We start from the raw sequence: 22,746 nt of genomic DNA, 5'->3' as shown, positions 1-22,746 counted from the left end.
GAGATTACAGGCGCTCAGCAATGAGGTGATGGGGTTCCATAACTCCGCTACTTGGGTGTCCCCAATAAATGTTACCGAGGCTCTCGTTTCCTTTCCAAATCATCATTTGACTCCACGGAGTTGATATTGATTTAGTTACTGGCAGCAGGAATGTATGGTTTGAGTTTGCACATTTTTGTTACATAATCATCCCGGCTCATATTCCTTTACACAGTTTATTAAGTCAAATGTGATCATGGAATCCTCATTTTTTTTTTATTTCTAGCTGAGAAATGCAATGGTAAATCGAAAAACTGGAAAATTTTCTATGGAAGTAAAGAAGACAGTGGACAAAGGGGTAAGGTTTTCCATATACATACTGTATGAGGGCTCATACGGGTCTACACACGCTGAACTGTGCCCCTCCCTTTATAAAAGTTATCCATCAGTTTTTCTAACTTTTATATTTGGCCAACAGTCTGTGGACTTGGCATAAAATGGTTTACTCTTGGGCCCATTGTGTAAACCATTTGTTACGTTTACAGAATGAAAGAACTTTTGGCTCTGACTGGTCATAAATCATAATGTTGCAAGGTTGGAACTTTTCTTCTATTATATGCCATTATATTCCATTTAACTACAGTGGTTTAAGGAGGAGGAACATCTAGATATCTGTCACAGAAAAATCTGGTTTAGAATGGTGGTCTTCTCAAACAAATAGGGGGGACATTTATTAAGACCGGTGTTTTTCATGCGGGTATTTAGTTATCCCAAGTTGGCATTAGATGCACCACCATTATAATAAAGAGGAGCATGCCTCTTACTAATGGTGGCACAGGTGTGCAGGTCCATACACCAGCAAGGCATACATTATAATAAATGCATTAGGTCAGATATGTCCACTCCCAGCCCCTACTCCATCCACTTTTTGGAAAAATTTCAAGCAGAGCTTAAAACCCCCAAAAGTTGGAAAGTTTAGCACAAGCTAGGCATGTGCCAAAGTTTTCAACTTTTTAACTCCAGTTTTCTGGCACAGAGGACATGTTGAATGTCCCCCGTAGTCTTTTATACCCGTAGTATTTTTTTCCCTAATTAATGTCATGGCTTTGCAGGTTACTGCTGGCCTTTATTGCTATGCATTTCATTCTATACCTAAGTAAATACCTTTAGGCATATGCATGATTAAACATAGTATTTAAAGGGAACCTTTCACCATTAAAATACAAATGAATCTGCAGGCAGCCTGTTATAGAGCAGGGGGAGCTGAGCAGAGTGATATATTTTTTGCAAAACAATTCAGTAAAACTTGAATTTTATTCATTTAAATTCCTGTTCGTTCTGGGCTTTGAAGTAAAGGAGGCGGTCCTATCAGTGACTGTGTATACAGACATAGCTGCCAATCACACATAGGACCGCCTCCTGGACTTCAAAGTCCAGATTGAGCACAGATATAAATGAGTAAATTACAAGTTTTACTGAATATTTTCCCATAAAACTACAGTGGATACAAAAGCTCCTCCTGCTCTATAACTTGTTGCCTACAGATAAGACAACATGTTCAATGTAACAGGTTCCCTTGAATTACCTACAGTTTTACCTACGTTTGTGCCACTTAAAGCAATTCTAGATAAAAATTGAAGGTCAAATATATATCTATGCCCCATTGTACTCATTGTTACTCACATGCATGAAGTAATATATTTCTCTCTTTGTTCTTTTCCTTTTCTTTGAAGAAACGAGTCTTGGTGATGACAAACGACTACTACTACACAGACATCAAGGGCACCCCATTTAGGTATGTATCTGAGAGAAATGTGTGTTTAGTTTGAAAGATTACCTTTTCTCATCGTCTAACAAAGTGTTATGTAACATTCTAAAAAATTTGTCTTTCAATTCCATGGCATTTACAAGATCACTGGATCATACCTATTCACATCCTGAAAACTGGTACAGACCTCATACTGAGAGATTGCAATTGTATCCAGTATAGACAATGCTCTGTGAGCTAAGAGAACGGACTCTAGACCAATCTATTTTACCTACACTGATACAGTGTAGCATAGTAAAAAGGAAGAATGGAGGCAGCTCTCAGGTGTCCATATTCCAGATGCAACATTTTGGCTATTAGCCTTTATCAAGCATGCATACACAACAAATAGTATATATATATATATATATATATATATATATATATATCATATAAAGTAGTGAATGACAATGATATCATCAAATTGGGTCCTAGAGCCCAACACTGATGCCATGCAAGTATGAAAAATTTCAGTATTACTGACAGGGGCATACACAGATCTCATAGGACCCCAAAAACACACATATAGATTGCAATTTCCTTTGCCCAGATTGACTTTTTCTCTTTCAGCTTAGGAGTGGTTCTTTCAAGAGGACATGGCAAATATTTCTTCAGAGGAAATGTCACAGTAGAAGAAGGTGAGGCCAAATGATGTGATGTGGCTTGTTTAATATGAACTGTGATAGTACCATGGAATACAGGGTGTTATGATCTGGGAGGGAAAGAAAAGATAAAAATAGGAATATCATGGGACAGTAAGAGCTCACAGTCCGTCTTGCCAAAGTTTACCTTAGGCCCCCAACACAACGTCTCTTGCTTGCCAATTAAAGCCCATTTAATACTGTTTTCTTAAGTGACCCATTCATGTAGCACTAGTAGCCAGTGATAACAGGGCAGTTACATCTTCCTTCATTGGAGTCCCCCGCTTCCCAGAGGGTGGGTGCTTTCACACCACATTGTGTTTTTTGTGCACTTCTATGAATGCACCTGTTCTCTGGTGTCATACAATGCATGAATATTCAGCTTTAATCTACTTGGACTATAGGTAGGCTGTAACTGGATATGTACTCCTACACGCACCACTACCTATGTAAGTAGTGGTAGTGATAGAGTACCATCTCCTATACAGCTCAGCAGTCTCTTCCATTCAGATATGGGCTATGAGAGCATTGTGACCCTTGCAGCTGCCCATCTACATTTCTCTCCACAGCTTTTCTTTCGTGACGATATACTGCACTGACCTACTACTACTTTTGAGATTAAAGGGCATCTGTCCGCAGATTTGTCCCTATGACACTGGCTGACCTGTTGCATGTGAGGCTACTTTCACACTTGCGTTCGGAGCGGATCCGTCTGGTGTCTGCACAGACGGATCCGCTCCTATAATGCAAACGCTTAGATCCGTTCAGAACGGATCCGTTTGCATTACCATGATCCGTTCATGATTTGTTCATGATAGTGCAAACGGATCCGTTTTGACTTTACATTGAAAGTCAATGGTGGGCGGATCCGTTTGTAAATTGAGCCATACTGTGTCAACTTCAAACGGATCCGTCCCCATTGACTTACATTGTAAGTCTGGACGGATCCGTTTGCCTCCGCACGGCCAGGCGGTCACCCGAACGCTGCAAGCAGCGTTCAGGTGTCCGCCTGCTGAGCGGAGCGGAGGCCAAATGCTGCCAGACTGATGCATTCTGAGCGGATCCGCATCCACTCAGAATGCATTAGGGCTGGACAGATCCGTTCGGGGACGCTTGTGAGAGCCTTCAAACGGAGCTCACAAGCGGAGCCCCGAACGCAAGTGTGAAAGTAGCCTGAGCTTGGCAGCTGAAGGCATCTGTGTTGGTCCCATGTTCATATGTGTCTGCATTCCTGAGAAAAATTATGTTTCAATTAGAGATGGCCTTGCAGTTTGCCCGGCAGTCGTTTTGCAGCAAATTTTTCGCGTTCGCGATTCGACGGAAATGCAAACATATGGCGATGTCCGCTGGCCCCATATTCTTTTGCATTGCGCCGAACTTTGACCCATGACACATCCATCAGGTGGGACAGAACAGCCAATTGAGACATTTCAGCACATGGACACCCCCCCACCATATAACAGAACCAGTGTAGGGAGAGGTTGCTGTGTGGAGCAGGGACAGGCTGTTAGGGACACCAAACGCTAGCTAATAGAGCCCAAAAAGTCCTTTTAATTGATGGGTATTAGTGTGCTCTCGATAGGTGTGATATACTGAGGGGTGTGATATACTTATAATATACTATGTAACATAGAAAGTATATTATAGTGCATTTGTATTGTGCAGCAGTTGTGTGCGGTTATGCTGCGATAGCGCAGCTATATAGAGGGATAAGCGCTATTGGAAAAACTATTTGCAACGGGTGTGATATACCTGTTGCCCACAAAAAACTGATTGAGGGGTGTGATATACCTGCTTCCACAAAATACTGATTGACAGCTGTGATATAACTGTTGACCAATGTCCAACTTTTTAGTCCGGCGGCCTCTCACCGCGAACTGCCGTGCTGCGCCGGTGCTCCACCCCGTCCCCATTATAGTCAATAGGGACGGAGTGGCTGTTGTGCCCTGAAGCTAAGAGCCACACCGGTCCTCCACTGCTTTTAGCTCTGGGGTCACAGGCCGATCAGTGGCTAACCCCGCTTAATTTGACAGTTGGTAAAGTGGTGTGCGACAGCGGTGCCAATCTGCTGAGCACGCAGAAACAGGCCAAAATGACACACATGCCATGCATGGCACACATCCTGAACTTAGTCGTGCATTGATTAGTTGCCAAATACCCCAGTGTCCAGGACGTCTTGCGGCAGGCCAGGAAACTCTCTGGCCATTTTGGAAGATCTTACACGGCCATGGCTCGCCTTGCTGACATTCAGCGGTGCCACCACCTGCTCGTCAGACATCTGATTTGTGACAGCCCAATGCACTAGAACTCTATCTTGTATATGCTTGATAAGCTGCTCCAGTAGCAATGTGCTGTTAACAACTACCTGTACGAACTCTGCAGCAGGAAAGGTTCTGGGGAGCTTGGTTTCTTTTTACCGCGCCAGTGGCTGCTCATGCGTGACGCATGCAGACTTCTGCGGCCATTTGATGAGATCACCAAACTGGTCAGTCGCAGCCAGGGCGCCATCAGTGACATCATACCTTACTCCTTCTTTCTGGAGATTGCATTGCATCATGTCATTGATCAAGCCGTTAAGGAGCAGGAGCTGGAAGATGAGCAAGTCGCAATGCTGGATCAATTCCGAGGGGGGCTACTCCATCTGAGACAAGTCAGCAGGAGTCTGAAGAGGAGTCAGAGGAGGATGGTGGCTGGGGGGAGGAGGAGGAGAAGCAAGAAGAGCAGGCTCTAAACATTTCAGGGATCCCTGGTGTTGTCCGTGGCTCTGGGGAGGAGACCGAGGACGACATTCTCCTGGGCGATGAGCAGGAGCCAGTGCGCTCCACCATTTCCAATTTAGTGCAAATGGGGGCCTTCATGCTCCAGTGTTTGAAGAGGGACTCCCGTATTAAAAGCATAAAGGGCAAGGACCAGTACTGGGTGGCAACATACTTAGACCCCCGGTACAAACAAAATGGTGGACATGTTACCAGCATCACAGAGGGCTGGCAGAATGCTACATTTCCAGCCCTTGCTGCGACAGATGCTGCATTCTGCTGTTGCGGGTGCTGACAGAGGAATTTCCTCCCACAGCGAAACAGGTGCGGGTACCAATCCTACTGCGCCTGCAAGAAGAGGGCGGTTTGAAGATGTGTTGGTCACTTCGGATATGAGATCATTCTTGCAACCAACCCATCGACAGCCACCGTCCGGTTCCAGCCTCAGGGAACGCCTAGACTGACAGGTGTCTGACTACTTTGGGTTAACGGCTGATGTGGACGCTCTGAGAAGCGAGAAACCCTTGGACTACTGGGTGTGCAGGCTTAACCTGTGGCTAGAGCTATTAGAATTTGCCATGGAACTCTTGGCTTTCCCCTCGTCGAGTGTCCTGTCCGAAAGGACGTTCAGCGCAGCAGGGGGGATCGTGACCGATAAGCACACTCACCTAGCTCATGACAGTGTGGACTACCTCACATTTCTAAAAATGAATGAGGCATGGATCTCGAAGGGATTCAACACCTGCGACGACCACGTGTAATTGAATTTCCTAATGCCAGCCCACACATATCCGCCACCACCCAAAACAAAGAATGGTCCTTGTCTTATGTATATACAGCGGCATAAAAGGCCTTTTCTGTCAGGTGAATGCCAAATTTTTGGGGTCTCTACTCCAGTGGACTACAGTAAAATTTGTATCCAGTGACTGCCTAATGTACCTCACCAGGTCATGATTTTAAGAATTTATGACACCACATAATCACAAGTTCTTTTCTGTCAGGTGAATGCCTAATTTTTGCGGCCTGTACTGGCCTACAGTTAGATTTTTATCCAGTGACCTCCTAATGTACCTCCAGCACCATAATCACAAGTTCTTTTCTGTCAGGTTAAAGGATAACTGTCACACTTAGACCCTAATTTAAATTTTCATACATGTAGTTACTAATAACATGATATTCCAGAATCAGTTACTATTAGACTGACTTACCCCATATTTAATAAGATTCAGCCCTTAGCAACCAGTCTGCATAAAACTGCAATCTCACTAATCAGTTAAGATGGCTGCCACTGCCCTCACCCTGAGGCTAATCCCGCCTGCCCTCACTAGCCAGTAACAATAGCCCCCCAAAAGTGTCAGTAACCACAGCCCTGCCCTAAAGGGTTAATCTCCTGCAGCACAAAGGGGTCCTCTTACCACATGTTGCTTTCATTTATACACTGAGCAGACGGCAGATCTCCCTTCTCTGCTCTGCGCTGCTTCAACTCTGCATTCTCCAGCTCTGCTGAGTGAGGGAGCGTCTGCCAAGCGCAGGGACAGGGAGAAGTGCACACAGCCCAGGCACTGTTATCAGCTGCTGGGGAGGACCTGGCTTTAATCATTTACTTACAGTCCCTGGCTGTCAGTAATCTGACCTTGCACGCTGCGTGCTTCTGCGTCCTCCGTCTTTCAACACATAGACGGACCTGTATAGCAACCCGATTTTAAGCACAGGTAAAAGTAGGCAGTACAGGGAACAAAACTGTGGAATTAAGGGGTAATTGAATACACAGTGAAAAGTTGAAATAGGGCCACCAAGGAGATATTAATCACCACAATCCAATACTCCTCAAAAAAAATATATGAGTTATACTTTAATGCCAAATTTTTGGGGCCTGTACTGTTTATCCAGTGACCGCCTAATGTACCTCCAGCCATATAATCACAAGTTCTTTTCTGTCAGGTGAATGCATAATTTTTGGGGCCTGTACTCCCGTGGCCTAAAATAAAAAAAAATTATGCTCCAGCAGGGCACACTTTTGAGAGTTTCCATTTAAGACGCATAAAAATGGCCCCTAATTAAAATACATATTTTTTGTGGGAATTTTTGCCAATGATCCCCCTCTGGTATGTCACTGTCCATGTTGTGGGACTATTTGTGCACTTCTAGTATTTGGTGGCTGCAAATATGACCTGAAGGTTTTTCTGGTTCGCCTGCCATTAAAGTGAATGGGGCCTGCTGCGAGCGTGCGGTTCGCGAACATTTGATCGTCCCGGCTGATGTTCGTCCATTACTAGTTTTAAAATATGCAAATTGAGTTCTATAAGAAATGTTGTCATTGCCATTATACCTAGAGGCTCTGCTCTCTCTGCAACTGCCGCTCCTTCTGCACTTTAATTGACAGGGCCAGGCAGTGAAGACATAATCATGAGTACGCCACAGTATATTCTGCGAGTAGTATAATATGTTCTAGTGTACTGTCCTTGTGTCATGGTGGTCCTATTCCAGGCTGTCGCTCCCTGGGGGTGGGGGTGGTTCGCTGCAATAATTGAGTTTAAGTAGACAAGTCTAGACTGGGAAACTTTAACATAGTTTAAATGTTTCTTTACTTGGTTGGAATTCACTCGGTACCAGCAGGGTGCAAGGTGGTGGCGGTTGGTCCAAATGCTTCTCTTGGTTCCTATATGGCTTAAGTGTGTTATCTGTTTCTTGCCCGCTTTCCCTCTCATGTAAATGAAGTCTATACTTCAGTCAAAAGCAAAGAGCGTTGTGATCTAGAAGCTTCTTCCTGGGCTCCTGCAGCAGGAGAGGGGGAAATACATCCCCTCGCTGTGCCATGTCTTGTCCCTTAGGACTCCAACTTCAACTCAACTTCCTAAAAAAACTCTGCCTTGATGGGAAGCAGATAATGCCTTGTCACTAGGACTCTGCCAGACCTACGTCACCTGCAGGATACCAGGCAATTAGTATCAAATGCAATATAAGTTAATATAAATACAATAGTTAGTAAGGAGGACATATATTAAATAGGAACATGGAAAGTTAGCCATAAGCAACAATGACAAGGTGTCAATTTGTAGCGTCCCCTATCCGGGGTTCTGCACACGTGTCCTCCTTTATCCTCATCTCTCTATACTTTTTGACTACCTAGAGGTTCCTTTTCTGACTCTCCTTCTAGTGTTTTAGAATAAACTCCCATGACCCCTCTACTGCAACTCTTTTTTTGTTTCCATGATGTATTTGATGCATCTGACCTTGAAAGCACCATTTCACCTTGGTCATGTCAACATGTATGATAAAGATTATTGATAGTCTTCTGACCGGTTTGCATTTTCCAGGTTTACATGATTTAGAACATCCCGATGTTTCCTTAGCCGATGAGTGGTAAGTATAGTAGCTGTATTAAACCAGAAGCTGATTAATACACAGTATGCAAAATGCTGAAGGACAACTAACTGCTTCTTATTTCTAGGACCTACTGCAATACTGACTTGCACCCAGAACATCGGCACCTCACACAGCTGAAAGCTATTAAAAAATACCTCACAGGAAAAGAGCCATTATTAGAATGTAAGTGCTAATTATTAAATTGGAAATCAGGGTTGTACTCTATACTGACAATTACTTGCCTGTATTCTGCTCCTTCTATGGTACAGATCTGCTTGGTGGTCCTAGTAGGCCACATCATGCACTAATGTGGAAAAAAAATCAGCAGTCTTTATTTATTTTTTTAGTCTTTTATAACCATAGATAATGCTAAAGAGAAATACCCATTGCTTTAAAGGGAATGTGTCATTAGAAGATGAAATGCCTTTTCAGTAGTCATCTCGTTATATTATCATTACAGACAGGGTTACAATTACAGGTAGAATATATAGGTGTACGTGTACATATATATATATATATATATATATATATATACAGTATATATATATATATATATATATATATATACAGTACAGACCAAAAGTTTGGACACACCTTATCATTCAAAGAGTTTTCTTTATTTTCATGACTATGAAAATTGTAGATACACACTGAAGGCATCAAAACTATGAATTAACACATGTGGAATGATATACATAATAAAAAGGTGTGAAACAACTAAAAATATGTCATATTCTAGGTTCTTCAAAGTAGCCACCTTTTGCTTTGATTACTGCTTTGCACACTCTTGGCATTCTCTTGATGAGCTTCAAGAGGTAGTCACCTGAAATGGTTTTCACTTCACAGGTGTGCCCTGTCAGGTTTAATAAGTGAGATTTCTTGCCTTATAAATGGGGTTGGGACCATCAGTTGCATTGTGGAGAAGTCAGGTGGATACACAGCTGATAGTCCTACTGAATTGACTTTTAGAATTTGTATTATGGCAAGAAAAAAGCAGCTAAGTAAAGAAAAACGAGTGGCCATCATTACTTTAAGAAATGAAGGTCAGTCAGTCCGAAAAATTGGGAAAACTTTGAAAGTGTCCCCAAGTGCAGTCACAAAAACCATCAAGCGCTACAAAGAAACTGGCTCACATGCGGACCGCCCCAGGAAAGGAAGACCAAGAGTCACCTCTGCTGCGGAGGATAAGTTCATCAGAGTCACCAGCCTCAGAAATCGCAGGTTAACAGCAGCTCAGATTAGAGACCAGGTCAATGCCACACAGAGTTCTAGCAGCAGACACATCTCTAGAACAACTGTTAAGAGGAGACTGTGTGAATCAGGCCTTCATGGTAGAATATCTGCTAGGAAACCACTGCTAAGGACAGGCAACAAGCAGAAGAGATTTGTTTGGGCTAAAGAACACAAGGAATGGACAGTAGACTAGTGGAAATCTGTGCTTTGGTCTGATGAGTCCAAATTTGAGATCTTTGGTTCCAACCACCGTGTCTTTGTGCGACGCAGAAAAGGTGAACGGATGGACTCTACATGCCTGGTTCCCACCGTGAAGCATGGAGGAGGAGGTGTGATGGTGTGGGGGTGCTTTGCTGGTGACACTGTTGGGGATTTATTCAAAATTGAAGGCATACTGAACCAGCATGGCTACCACAGCATTTTAGTTAGACCATCATTTATTTTTCAAAAGGACAATGACCCCAAACACACCTCCAGGCTGTGTAAGGGCTATTTGACCATGACGGAGAGTGATGGGGTGCTGCGCCAGATGACCTGGCCTCCACAGTCACCGGACCTATACCCAATCGAGATGGTTTGGGGTGAGCTGGACTGCAGAGCGAAGGCAAAGGGGCCAACAAGTGCTAAGCATTTCTGGGAACTCCTTCAAAACTGTTGGAAGACAATTTCAGATGACTACCTCTTGAAGCTCATCAAGAGAATGCCAAGAATGTGCAAAGCAGTAATCAAAGCAAAAGGTGGCTACTTTGAAGAACCTAGAATATGACATATTTTTTAAGTTGTTTCACACTTTTTTGTTATGTATATAATTCCACATGTGTTAATTCATAGTTTTGATGCCTTCAGTGTGAATCTACAATTTTCATAGTTATGAAAATAAAGAAAACTCTTTGAATGAGAAGGTGTGTCCAAACTTTTGGTCTGTACTGTATATATACATATATACAGTATATATAATTGCAACACCAAGAAGGACAAGCCATAAGGTTATGCAAATCGAGGTAGTAACAGGTGTTGCTAAGATCTGCAGATGTTCAAATTTTCAAGCAACTACTGTAGCTCCAATCTGTGGCATGTGGGAGGGGCATAGAAGCCAGACTGAAAACAAAACGTTTTTTAGCCACATAAAACCTGAAATATCGGATCAAGTCATGTGGGATTATTGCGCAATACTTCTAATTTGTTGACTTGCCAGTTATCGCTACTGTTGATCGTAAAAATTCTAATCGCAAACTTTTATCGCGAATATCTAGAATATAGTGCTATATCTTCATAATCGCGAATATTCTAGATTTTTTTCATCAGTACCCATGATCCCTCACTGCTTCTTGCTTGTGGGCCAATGAGAAGGCTGCAATATCTTTGACTTTAGGAGTAGTGTTGATCGCAAATTTTCGTATCGCTAATTTTCTGATTGCCGATTTTCGCAATCAAGAAAACAATGGAGATCACAAATTCTTGAATTCGCGAATATATGATGAATATTTACCCAAATATTCACGAAATATCGCAAATTATAATATTGCTCCTGCCACTCATCACTGGTTATCTCCACTTTTTGCAAACTGAAAGGTACGGAATCCTTGAACTGAGAGACCTTGGTTTATCACTCTGGCTGATCGCTTGGCACCTAGGCCAAGTTCTCCCTATCGTTCCAGTTTGAGTCTCCTGGTGATTGGGAGAACAATTATGAACTGAAATGACAGCAAGAGATGCAGAGAGGAAAACCTATGCATGGATGGATTATCAGATAAGAAGAATGCAGCACAGTGATCCATTCTATATTGCAAGTGAAATTAGACATCGCATCCCAAGTCTAGGGTGGCAAACAATCTACACAAACCATCAGAAGGTGTTTGCACATCACTGGGCTACAAGTCAGATGTCCAGCTACAGGTGTTACATTGACCTCGGGCTGCATGCAGGCGAACACATGCGGGCTGCCATCTTTAGTAAGGTAGACTTACCCGTCCGGCGATGCACAGGTAAGCTCTTACCTGTGCCTGTGCCAGGAGCTGGTCTGAAATCAAATGCAGTCACCGGGAGCAGGCAGTTCAGAGAACAGCCCGATGAAGGCCCCCGGCGGCTGTTCTCTGAACTGCCTGCTCCCGGTGACTGCATTTGATTTCAGACCGGCTCCCGGCACAGGCACAGATAAGGGCTTACCTGTGCATCGCCAGATCGGTGAGTCTAACCATACTAAAGATGGCAGCCTGCATGTGTTTGTTGGCGAACACTGCGAACTGACGATCACTGCTCATGCCACGGTTCTCAAAGACTACCATGGTACACGGCAAGATGGCAATGTAGGTTGGAATGAAGTTCTCTCCTCTTCAGCGATGAGTCCTGCTTTTGTATTGGATGTAATGATAACCAGAGATTAGTCTGGAGACAATAAGGGCAATGCAATAAAGAGTCCTTAACAAGAGAACATCATACCAGTCCTACTTCCTGCACTATGGTAAGAGGGTGGCATAATGTACAGTAACCAGACCCCTCTTGTCTTTATTTTAAGAACACAAACGGCTCGGCTCAGCATTACATTGATTTGGTTGTGGAACCAGTGGTATAGACATTTCTCCAAAATGTGAGAGGAGACATTTTTCTGCAGGACAATGCCAGGCTGCATGCTGCTCTTGATACTGTGAGCAGCCTGCATGGCCTTAATGTGCTACCATGGCCTGCAGCATCTCTAGACTTGACTCCCATCAAGCACATGTTGGACATCATTGGTTGGTAATTGATGATTGACATCCCTCAGACAACCATTAATAACCTCATTGATAGCATTGATAGCATGGCGCTCATACTCTATAATGAGTAAATCGAGATGTTTGGAATATTGCCTCCTATGGTATACTGTAAAATGCTTTCTGTTTGCGGCATGACATTTCGGTGCCAAGAAATAAATATGTAGATCAGAAGTGATTGTTCATTTTTAACCTTGTTCTACCCTCTTAGGTATAGGTTTAAATAGTTTCTGGTTGCTCACTATGTATCTTTCTGGTGCAGGTGACAAGGAGCTTATACAAGAGGTTTTGTTTGATGCGGTGGTCAGTGCTCCACTGGAAGCTTACTGGACCAGCCTGGCACTAAACAAATCGGAGTGAGTATGTGTAACATGTATGGCACAATGGAAGCAATAAAAGTCAATATAAATTCATTCAGATCCATAAGTGAAGCCAATGAGATTACTAACATTTACCAAACTGGCCCATCAGAGTACCAGAGGATCTTCTAGTTGGCCCAGTCCCTGAAGCCAAAGTGGGCACCAAAGGTCCTGGAGAAAAATCCCATTTGAAGCTGTCTCTGGAGATCACTTACCCCTAGGGTCCATTTTATTGATTCAAAACATATAAATCTTTATTGATTAGGGGTTATACCACAAAAATATTTTGCTCTGGTGGGCCGAAGGATCCTCTGTCTAAGGCCTCATGCACACGACCGCTCCGTTTTTTGCGGTCCGCAAACTGCGGGTCCGCAAAAAACAGAAGCCGCTCGTGTGCCTTCCGCAATTTACAGAACGGAACGGGAGGCCCACTGGAGAAATGCCTATTATTGTCCGCAAAACAGACAAGAATATGACATATTACATTTTTTTTGCGGGACCACGGAACGGAGCAACGGATGCGGACAGCACATGGAGGGCTGTCCGCATCTTTTGCGGCCCCATTGAAGTAAATGGGTCCGCATCCGAGCTGCAAAAACGGCGGCTCGGATGCGGACCCAAACAACGTCCGTGTGCATGAGGCCTAACACTGAACACCTATAGGGCCCTATTTTTCTGTGCTCTTATGGGTAGACCTGCAGGATAGGACAATTAGTCCTCAGTTTCAGGGTTGGATTAGAGCTCTTGTAAAAGAATGCCTAGTTGCACTGTATTCGGCCACCTCTGGTACCCCATCTTTCCAAATGTTGGAGAAAATACAAAAGAACTTCAGAATTATGGATATTCAAGGATATTCAAACTTGCTGTTAGATATATAAGCATGCCATGTCTTACATGGTGCCTAGTATGTTAACACCTGTGTCCATATCTATCAACTCAACCTTCTTCTATAGTGCAATTATTTATATACAAATTAGTCTTGGGCCAGTAGCTATTGATGCAAATCTAGTTCAGTAATTCAACCCACCCATTTGTCACAAATATGGCAGTAGGAACATACGTCTTAAATAGTTTTCTGTGTTTCCTGAATTTTCATCCAGAAATTCAGACAAAGATGTAGAGATTGCTTTCCTGGGAACGCGCACTGGACTCACTCGTGTGAATCTTTTTGTGGGACCAGAGCAGCTCACTTACAAGTAAGTAATGACCAATGGTTGCCTCATGGTTGATGGGCAAATGGTAGATAAAACTTAATTTACTATCACAGTGAATCAAGAATGTTTTAATTCCTCAAGTGGAATCCATTTTCAAATACAGTATTAGTAAATTATTCTTGAGTTAATACAAAGGGGTCCTCCATACAGAAATTTGACTTGGGTCTGATTCTCTCGAATCACCCATCCGATTCAAATCAGTCCAAATAAATTCGGTCCGACGTAAAGGTTCCCCATTTTGCCCTGAAAAGTCATGTTTGACACCCTGGGGTCTCCTAGTGTTTCCAAGCCTTTCAAGCTCTTTAACACCAAGACACCATTAGTAATGTCAAAGTGACAATGATGTACATTGCTATGGGTAAACAGATGGTAGGCGGTGGCTTCAAAGAGCCTGTTTTTTCTTAATTAAATAACTGTCCAAAAATAATTGCTTTTTGGTGGAAGATTCCTTCTTCTCTCTCCTCTGAAATGTAAAATCAACTTCCATTTTGTGTGATTGTGCGGGACTGTGCTCACTGAAGCTATGGTGAGCGCAGGCTCCCAACAGCTTTCCAAGGACAGCGCTGTACATCTGATAGTGGCAGTTCTTGGTATTGCAGCTCAGCCCCATTGACTTGAATGGTGTTGAGCTGCAACTTGGCCATGTGACCGATGTACAGTGATGTCACTGGCCTAGGAAGAGGCTGCAGAGCTCAAAGACTCTTCTACAGCTGATCTTAAACTGAGGATAAGTCATAAATATATTTTCCTGGATAACCCCTTTAAAGGAGTTATTTTTTGGGGGGGACAATCCTTGCTTGTTAGAAGACCTCCCTCACCCCTGTTGGGCTACCCAATGATTAGTTGTTGCCTGGGGAAAATCTATGAGTGTGTGCTCAGTTTCTCTGAAGCGCCACCATAGGGTAAATTTTAGATTACACAGTGCCCATTCATATCAATGGATTGCCCATGTGATGCAGGACAGGGCAGGTCCTCCAGGACGAGAAATGCTTTTTGTAATCACTCTGTACTTGAGATAAGGACCCTGAACAACATATCCCCTCTTCTAGTAATTCATCATTCTCTTAATAGGTTATATGAAACAGCCCCTTTAATAGCAACACATATGTAAATATAAGGTTCTAACCCTTGCCAACTAACTGAATCGCTAAACTGGGACAGTATAAAAATACTGAGCGGATTCCCTAATGTAGATCCTAAACTGTATGAGATTATAGCTTTCAGATGCTCTGCATCCCAGTGGTGGAATTCCCTCCAGCTAATTTGTTTAATGCCTACTTTCTTTGTTTGGTTTTTATGTTCTTGAGTTTAGACTGAAGCATTGCTTATTCTCCCTGACCTTGAGCTCAGAACACAGCAGTTTTGTGTTATGGTTGTTTGTAGAATTGGCTTAGCTGCTTTGAATGCAGTGCTCTGTGGTGTGTTGCTTTGGCTTATCTTACCATCTGCTGCAAGTCATTGGGCCACATTCCTGCAGATGTAGAGAAATGATTTATATGCCTCCAACACAAGAAATAGGAGGAAGACAGATGCGCTTGGTTAATGTGAAGCTAGCCATACATTAGAAAGTCTATTATGCAGTATATATTTACATTGTGTCTTATGTGGCCACTATGTGGTGCAGTGTCCCTCAGTGACAAGCCACTTGGGGATACATCCCTGTTGAGGCCAGTCGTTGGCTGCATCGGCTCACATAGTAATATAGTAGCATAGTTTGTAAGTCTGAAAAAATACATCTGTCCATCCAGTTCAGCCTGTTATCCTGCAAGTTGATCCAGAGGAAGGCAAAAAAACTGGGAAGTAGCCAATTTTCCTCATTTTAAGGGAAAATTTCCTTCCCGACTTCAATCAAGTAATCAGAATAACTCCCTTAGTCAACAACCTCTTCAGAAATCTAATCACTATAACCTGTAATATTACTACACTCCAGAAGTACATCCAGGCCCCTCTTGAATTCCTTTATTGTACTCACCATCACCACCTCCTTAGGCATAGAGTTCCATATTCTCACTGCTCTTACCGTAAAGAATCCTCTTCTATATTTGTGTACAAACCTTCTTTTCCCTAGACACAGAGGATGTCCCCCCCATCATAGTCCTGGGGATAAATAGATGATGGGAGAGATCTCTGTACTGACCCCTGATATATTTATACATAGTTATTAGTTTGTCCATTAATCATCTTTTTTCTAAAGTGAATAATCCTAATTTTGATAATCTTTCTGGGTCCTGTAGTCCCCCCATTCCAGTTATTATTTTGTTGACCTCCTCTGAACTCTCTCCAGCTCTGCTATGTCTGCCTTGTTTACATGAGCCCAGATCTATACACAGTACTCCATGTGTGGTCTGACTAGTGATTTGTAAAGTGGTGGGACTATGTTCTCATCAAGGGCATCTATGCCCCTTTTGATGCAACCCATTATCTTATTGGCCTTGGCAGCAGCTGCCTGACACAGATTTTTGCAGCTTATTTTGCTGTTCACTAAAATTCCTAGGTCCTTTTCCATGTCAGTGTTACCCAGTGTTTCACCATTTAGTATGTACGGGTGACTTGCATTATTCCTTCCCATGTGCATAACCTTACATTTGTCAGTGTTAAACCTCATCTGCCCAAGCCTCCAATCTATCCAGATCCCTCTGTAGCAGTATACTGTCCTCTTACTTGTTAATTACTTTACACAGTTTAGTGTCATCTGCAAAAAATTATATTTTACTGTGCAAGCCTTCTACAAGATCATTAATAAATATATTGAAGAGAATAGGGCCCAATACTGACCCCTGAGGTACTCCACTAGTGACAGTGACCCAATCTGAGTATGTACCGTTAATAACCACCCTCTGTTTTCTATCCCTCAGCCAGTTACTTACCCACATGCAGACATTTTCTCCCAGTCCAAGCATTCTCATTTTATATACTAACCTTTTCTGTCGTACAGTGTCAAATGCTTTGGAGAAGTCCAGATATATGACATCCATTGACTCACTGTAGTCAAATCTAGAACCTGATTAAATTAGTTTGACATAACCGATCCCTCACAAATCCATGCTGATATTGTGTTATTTGCTTATTTTCATTGAGGTTCTCTAAGATACAGTAGCATATCTTAGAAAACCTTCAAACAGTTTACCCATAACAGGTGCTAAACTTACCGGCCTATCATTTCTGGGCTCTTTTTTACCCCTTTTTGAATATTGGCACCACATTTGCCATGCACCAATCCTGTGGAACACTCCCTGTCAGTATAGAGTCCTTAAATATCAGAAATAAGGGTCTGTCTATGACATTACTTAATTCTCTTAGTATACAAGGGTGTATGCCATCTGATCCCCGCGGTTTGTCTATTTTTATCTTTTTAAGACGCCGCTGTACTTCTTCCTGGGTCAGATAGGGCACTTTTAATGGGGAATTTACTTTTACATTCTGCATTTCATCTGACAGTTTATTTTCCTCAGTTTAGAAATAATAATTACTTAAGGAATTGTGCAGCCAGTACCAGGAGGGGCGTAGCTATAAGGGAAACAGGGGAAGCTGCTGCTTTGGAGCCCTGACCCAAAAGGGGCCTATACAGGAGGAGGAGGACTAAAAGATTTGGTCAGGGCCCCCTTAACAGTATTACACAGTGAAATAATGTACAGTGACAGGATAGACAGTGTAGGAAACGGATGGAACAGCTGCCGGGCCTGGTCTGAGAGAGTGATCTTTACTAGCCACAGGAATGGGGGCGGCATGAAAGGAAGGGATTATGAAAAAATTACCCATTCAAAAATTTTCTGTGGGGCCCAGTCATTTCTAGCTACGCCACTGGCCAGTACATATTGATGACCTATGCTCAGGTATTGTGCATCCGAAACTTTCAGAACAATTCGCAGTGTAATCTTAAAGAGTAAGAAGCGCTTGAATGAGAGCAGTCTCTGCTTCAAACAGCGGAATACCTTGTCATATAGACAAGGTATTCAAAAATCCATAGCATTATACATAGAATATTCAGAAAATCCACCTAATTTACTTACTCTGTGGCCAGAATGATGTTCTATGTATAATGTGATAGATGGGATCCATAAGGCGCTGACAGTGTCTTCATTTGGCCACAGATGTGCACCTAGCCTTAGATCACACATTTTTCAACATGTTGAGATTAATACATGATGCATGATACAAAACCTTAACTTTGATGCTAGAACTGTATATGTGCTGTAGGCAACTGTTAGTCTCTTCCAACCCTTGGTCTGCTTATCTTAATATATGAACACCTTAATAACAGAACACCTTAGAATTTAAGTCAACTTTTTGAGGACTTATCAGAGATAGGGATGAGCGAACTCGAACTGTATAGTTCGGGTTCGTACCGAATTTTGGGGTGTCCGTGACACGGACCCGAACCCGGACATTTTCGTAAAAGTCCGGGTTCGGGTTCGGTGTTCGTCGCTTTCTTCGCGCTTTTGTGACGCTTTCTTGGCGCTTTTTGAAAGGCTGCAAAGCAGCCAATCAACAAGCGTCATACTACTTGCCCCAAGAGGCCATCACAGCCATGCCTACTATTGGCATGGCTGTGATTGGCCAGAGCACCATGTGACCCAGCCTCTATTTAAGCTGGAGTCACATAGCGCCGCCCGTCACTCTGCTCTGATTAGCGTAGGGAGAGGTTGCGGCTGCGACAGTAGGGCGAGATTAGGCAGATTAACTCCTCCAAAGGACTTGATTAACTGATCGATCTGCAGCTGTGGATCATTGAGCTGCTGATCCTCAATTGCTCACTGTTTTTAGGCTGCACAGACCGTTTGTCAGTCTCATTTTTCTGGGGTGATCGGCGGCCATTTTGTGTCTTGTGGTGCGCCAGCACAAGCTGCGACCAAGTGCATTTAACCCTCAATGGTGTGGTTGTTTTTTGGCTAAAGCCTACATCAGGGTGAAGCTGTCACACCAAGTGCATTTAACCAGCAATAGTCTGTTCATTTTTTGGCCATATACAAAATCAGGGGCAAGCTGCGCCTGTCACCAAGTGCATTTAACCCTCAATGGTGTGGTTGTTTTTTGGCTAAAGCCTACATCAGGGTGAAGCTGTCACACCAAGTGCATTTAACCAGCAATAGTCTGTTCATTTTTTGGCCATATACAAAATCAGGGGCAAGCTGCGCCTGTCACCAAGTGCATTTAACCCTCAATGGTGTGGTTGTTTTTTGGCTAAGGCCTACATCAGGGTGAAGCTGTCACACCAAGTGCATTTAACCAGCAATAGTCTGTTCATTTTTTGGCCATATACAAAATCAGGGGCAAGCTGCGCCTGTCACCAAGTGCATTTAACCCTCAATGGTGTGGTTGTTTTTTGGCTAAAGCCTACATCAGGGTGAAGCTGTCACACCAAGTGCATTTAACCAGCAATAGTCTGTTCATTTTTTGGCCATATCCCAGTCTAATTCTGTCACTAAATCCATACCGGTCACCCAGCGCCTAAATACTAGGCCTCAAATTTATATCCAGCTAAATCTGTCCCTAGTGCTGTAGCTGGGCGAGTTATTTAGTGTCCGTTCAAGCACATTTCTTGTTCTGGGTTGAAATACAATTCCCAATTTAGCAATTTCATAATTTAGTGGTTCCTGCTATATCAGAGCTATTTGAAATCTATCCCAAAAAGGGTATATAATATTGAAGGTGCACATTGGGTCATTCAGAATAACTTCACACACACCCGCTACTGTGTATTTCCAAGTCTAATTCTGTCACTAAACCCATACCTGTCACCCAGCGCCTAAATACTAGGCCTCAAATTTAAATCCCTCTAAATCTCTCGTTACCCACCGCTGTACTGTTGTTGCTGGGCAAGATATTTAGTGTCCGTCAAAGCACATTTTTTGTTCTGGGTTGAAGTACAATTCCCAATTTAGCAATTTCATAATTTAGTGGTTTCTGCTATATCAGAGCTATTTGAAATCTATCCCTAAAAGGGTATATAATATTGAAGGTGCACATAGGGTCATTCAGAATAACTTCACACACACGCTTCTGTGCATTTCCAAGTCTAATTCTGTCACTAAATCCATACCGGTGACCCAGCGCCTAAATACTAGGCCTCAAATTTAAATCCCTCTAAATCTCTCGTTACCCACCACTGTACTGTTGTTGCTGGGCAAGATATTTAGTGTCCGTCAAAGCACATTTTTTGTTCTGGGTTGAAGTACAATTCCCAATTTAGCAATTTCATAATTTAGTGGTTTCTGCTATATCAGAGCTATTTGAAATCTATCCCTAAAAGGGTATATAATATTGAAGGTGCACATAGGGTCATTCAGAATAACTTCACACACACGCTTCTGTGCATTTCCAAGTCTAATTCTGTCACTAAATCCATACCGGTGACCCAGCGCCTAAATACTAGGCCTCAAATTTAAATCCCTCTAAATCTCTCGTTACCCACCGCTGTACTGTTGTTGCTGGGCAAGATATTTAGTGTCCGTCAAAGCACATTTTTTGTTCTGGGTTGAAGTACAATTCCCAATTTAGCAATTTCATAATTTAGTGGTTTCTGCTATATCAGAGCTATTTGAAATCTATCCCTAAAAGGGTATATAATATTGAAGGTGCACATAGGGTCATTCAGAATAACTTCACACACACGCTTCTGTGCATTTCCAAGTCTAATTCTGTCACTAAATCCATACCGGTGACCCAGCGCCTAAATACTAGGCCTCAAATTTAAATCCCTCTAAATCTCTCGTTACCCACCGCTGTACTGTTGTTGCTGGGCAAGATATTTAGTGTCCGTCAAAGCACATTTTTTGTTCTGGGTTGAAGTACAATTCCCAATTTAGCAATTTCATAATTTAGTGGTTCCTGCTATATCAGAGCTATTTGAAATCTATCCCAAAAAGGGTATATAATATTGAAGGTGCACATTGGGTCATTCAGAATAACTTCACACACACCCGCTACTGTGTATTTCCAAGTCTAATTCTGTCACTAAACCCATACCTGTCACCCAGCGCCTAAATACTAGGCCTCAAATTTAAATCCCTCTAAATCTCTCGTTACCCACCGCTGTACTGTTGTTGCTGGGCAAGATATTTAGTGTCCGTCAAAGCACATTTTTTGTTCTGGGTTGAAGTACAATTCCCAATTTAGCAATTTCATAATTTAGTGGTTTCTGCTATATCAGAGCTATTTGAAATCTATCCCTAAAAGGGTATATAATATTGAAGGTGCACATAGGGTCATTCAGAATAACTTCACACACACGCTTCTGTGCATTTCCAAGTCTAATTCTGTCACTAAATCCATACCGGTGACCCAGCGCCTAAATACTAGGCCTCAAATTTATATCCCGCTGAATTTGAATACAATACATTGGGCCAAATAATATATTTGTTGTTGTGGTGAACCATAACAATGAGAAAAACATCTAGTAAGGGACGCGGACGTGGACATGGTCGTGGTGGTGTTAGTGGACCCTCTGGTGCTGGGAGAGGACGTGGCCGTTCTGCCACATCCACACGTCCTAGTGTACCAACTACCTCAGGTCCCAGTAGCCGCCAGAATTTACAGCGATATATGGTGGGGCCCAATGCCGTTCTAAGGATGGTAAGGCCTGAGCAGGTACAGGCATTAGTCAATTGGGTGGCCGACAGTGGATCCAGCACGTTCACATTATCTCCCACCCAGTCTTCTGCAGAAAGCGCACAGATGGCGCCTGAAAACCAACCCCATCAGTCTGTCACATCACCCCCATGCATACCAGGGAAACTGTCTCAGCCTCAAGTTATGCAGCAGTCTCTTATGCTGTTTGAAGACTCCGCTGGCAGGGTTTCCCAAGGGCATCCACCTAGCCCTTCCCCAGCGGTGAAAGACATAGAATGCACTGACGCACAACCACTTATGTTTCCTGATGATGAGGACATGGGAATACCACCTCAGCATGTCTCTGATGATGACGAAACACAGGTGCCAACTGCTGCGTCTTTCTGCAGTGTGCAGACTGAACAGGAGGTCAGGGATCAAGACTGGGTGGAAGACGATGCAGGGGACGATGAGGTCCTAGACCCCACATGGAATGAAGGTCGTGCCACTGACTTTCACAGTTCGGAGGAAGAGGCAGTGGTGAGACCGAGCCAACAGCGTAGCAAAAGAGGGAGCAGTGGGCAAAAGCAGAACACCCGCCGCCAAGAGACTCCGCCTGCTACTGACCGCCGCCATCTGGGACCGAGCACCCCAAAGGCAGCTTCAAGGAGTTCCCTGGCATGGCACTTCTTCAAACAATGTGCTGACGACAAGACCCGAGTGGTTTGCACGCTGTGCCATCAGAGCCTGAAGCGAGGCATTAACGTTCTGAACCTGAGCACAACCTGCATGACCAGGCACCTGCATGCAAAGCATGAACTGCAGTGGAGTAAACACCTTAAAACCAAGGAAGTCACTCAGGCTCCCCCTGCTACCTCTTCTGCTGCTGCCGCCTCGGCCTATTCTGCTGCTGCCGCCTCGGCCTCTTCCTCCGCCTCTGGAGGAACGTTGGCACCTGCCGCCCAGCAAACAGGGGATGTACCACCAACACCACCACCACCACCTCCGTCACCAAGCGTCTCAACCATGTCACACGCCAGCGTTCAGCTCTCCATCTCACAAACATTTGATAGAAAGCGTAAATTCCCACCTA

General features: G+C 43.4%; 1 protein-coding gene across 1 annotated transcript in view; it reads left to right on the top strand.

The window, feature by feature from the left end:
* Positions 1 to 277: 277 nt before the first annotated feature.
* The window catches only part of LOC122944237 (voltage-dependent calcium channel subunit alpha-2/delta-3-like), a 234,698-nt gene continuing 212,229 nt past the window's right edge, over positions 278 to 22,746 (top strand). The window contains exons 1-7 of the mRNA XM_044302472.1: positions 278 to 337; positions 1,713 to 1,774; positions 2,357 to 2,424; positions 8,501 to 8,546; positions 8,635 to 8,732; positions 12,795 to 12,888; positions 13,992 to 14,087. Of these exons, the coding sequence (XP_044158407.1) occupies positions 278 to 337; positions 1,713 to 1,774; positions 2,357 to 2,424; positions 8,501 to 8,546; positions 8,635 to 8,732; positions 12,795 to 12,888; positions 13,992 to 14,087 (524 nt within the window). The remainder of the gene's footprint in view (positions 338 to 1,712; positions 1,775 to 2,356; positions 2,425 to 8,500; positions 8,547 to 8,634; positions 8,733 to 12,794; positions 12,889 to 13,991; positions 14,088 to 22,746) is intronic.

This window comes from Bufo gargarizans, chromosome 7 (assembly GCF_014858855.1).
Source record: "Bufo gargarizans isolate SCDJY-AF-19 chromosome 7, ASM1485885v1, whole genome shotgun sequence".
NCBI classification, from domain to species: domain Eukaryota; kingdom Metazoa; phylum Chordata; class Amphibia; order Anura; family Bufonidae; genus Bufo; species Bufo gargarizans.
Note: the sequence above shows the minus strand (reverse complement) of the source record. Positions and strands in the feature narration are given on the sequence as shown.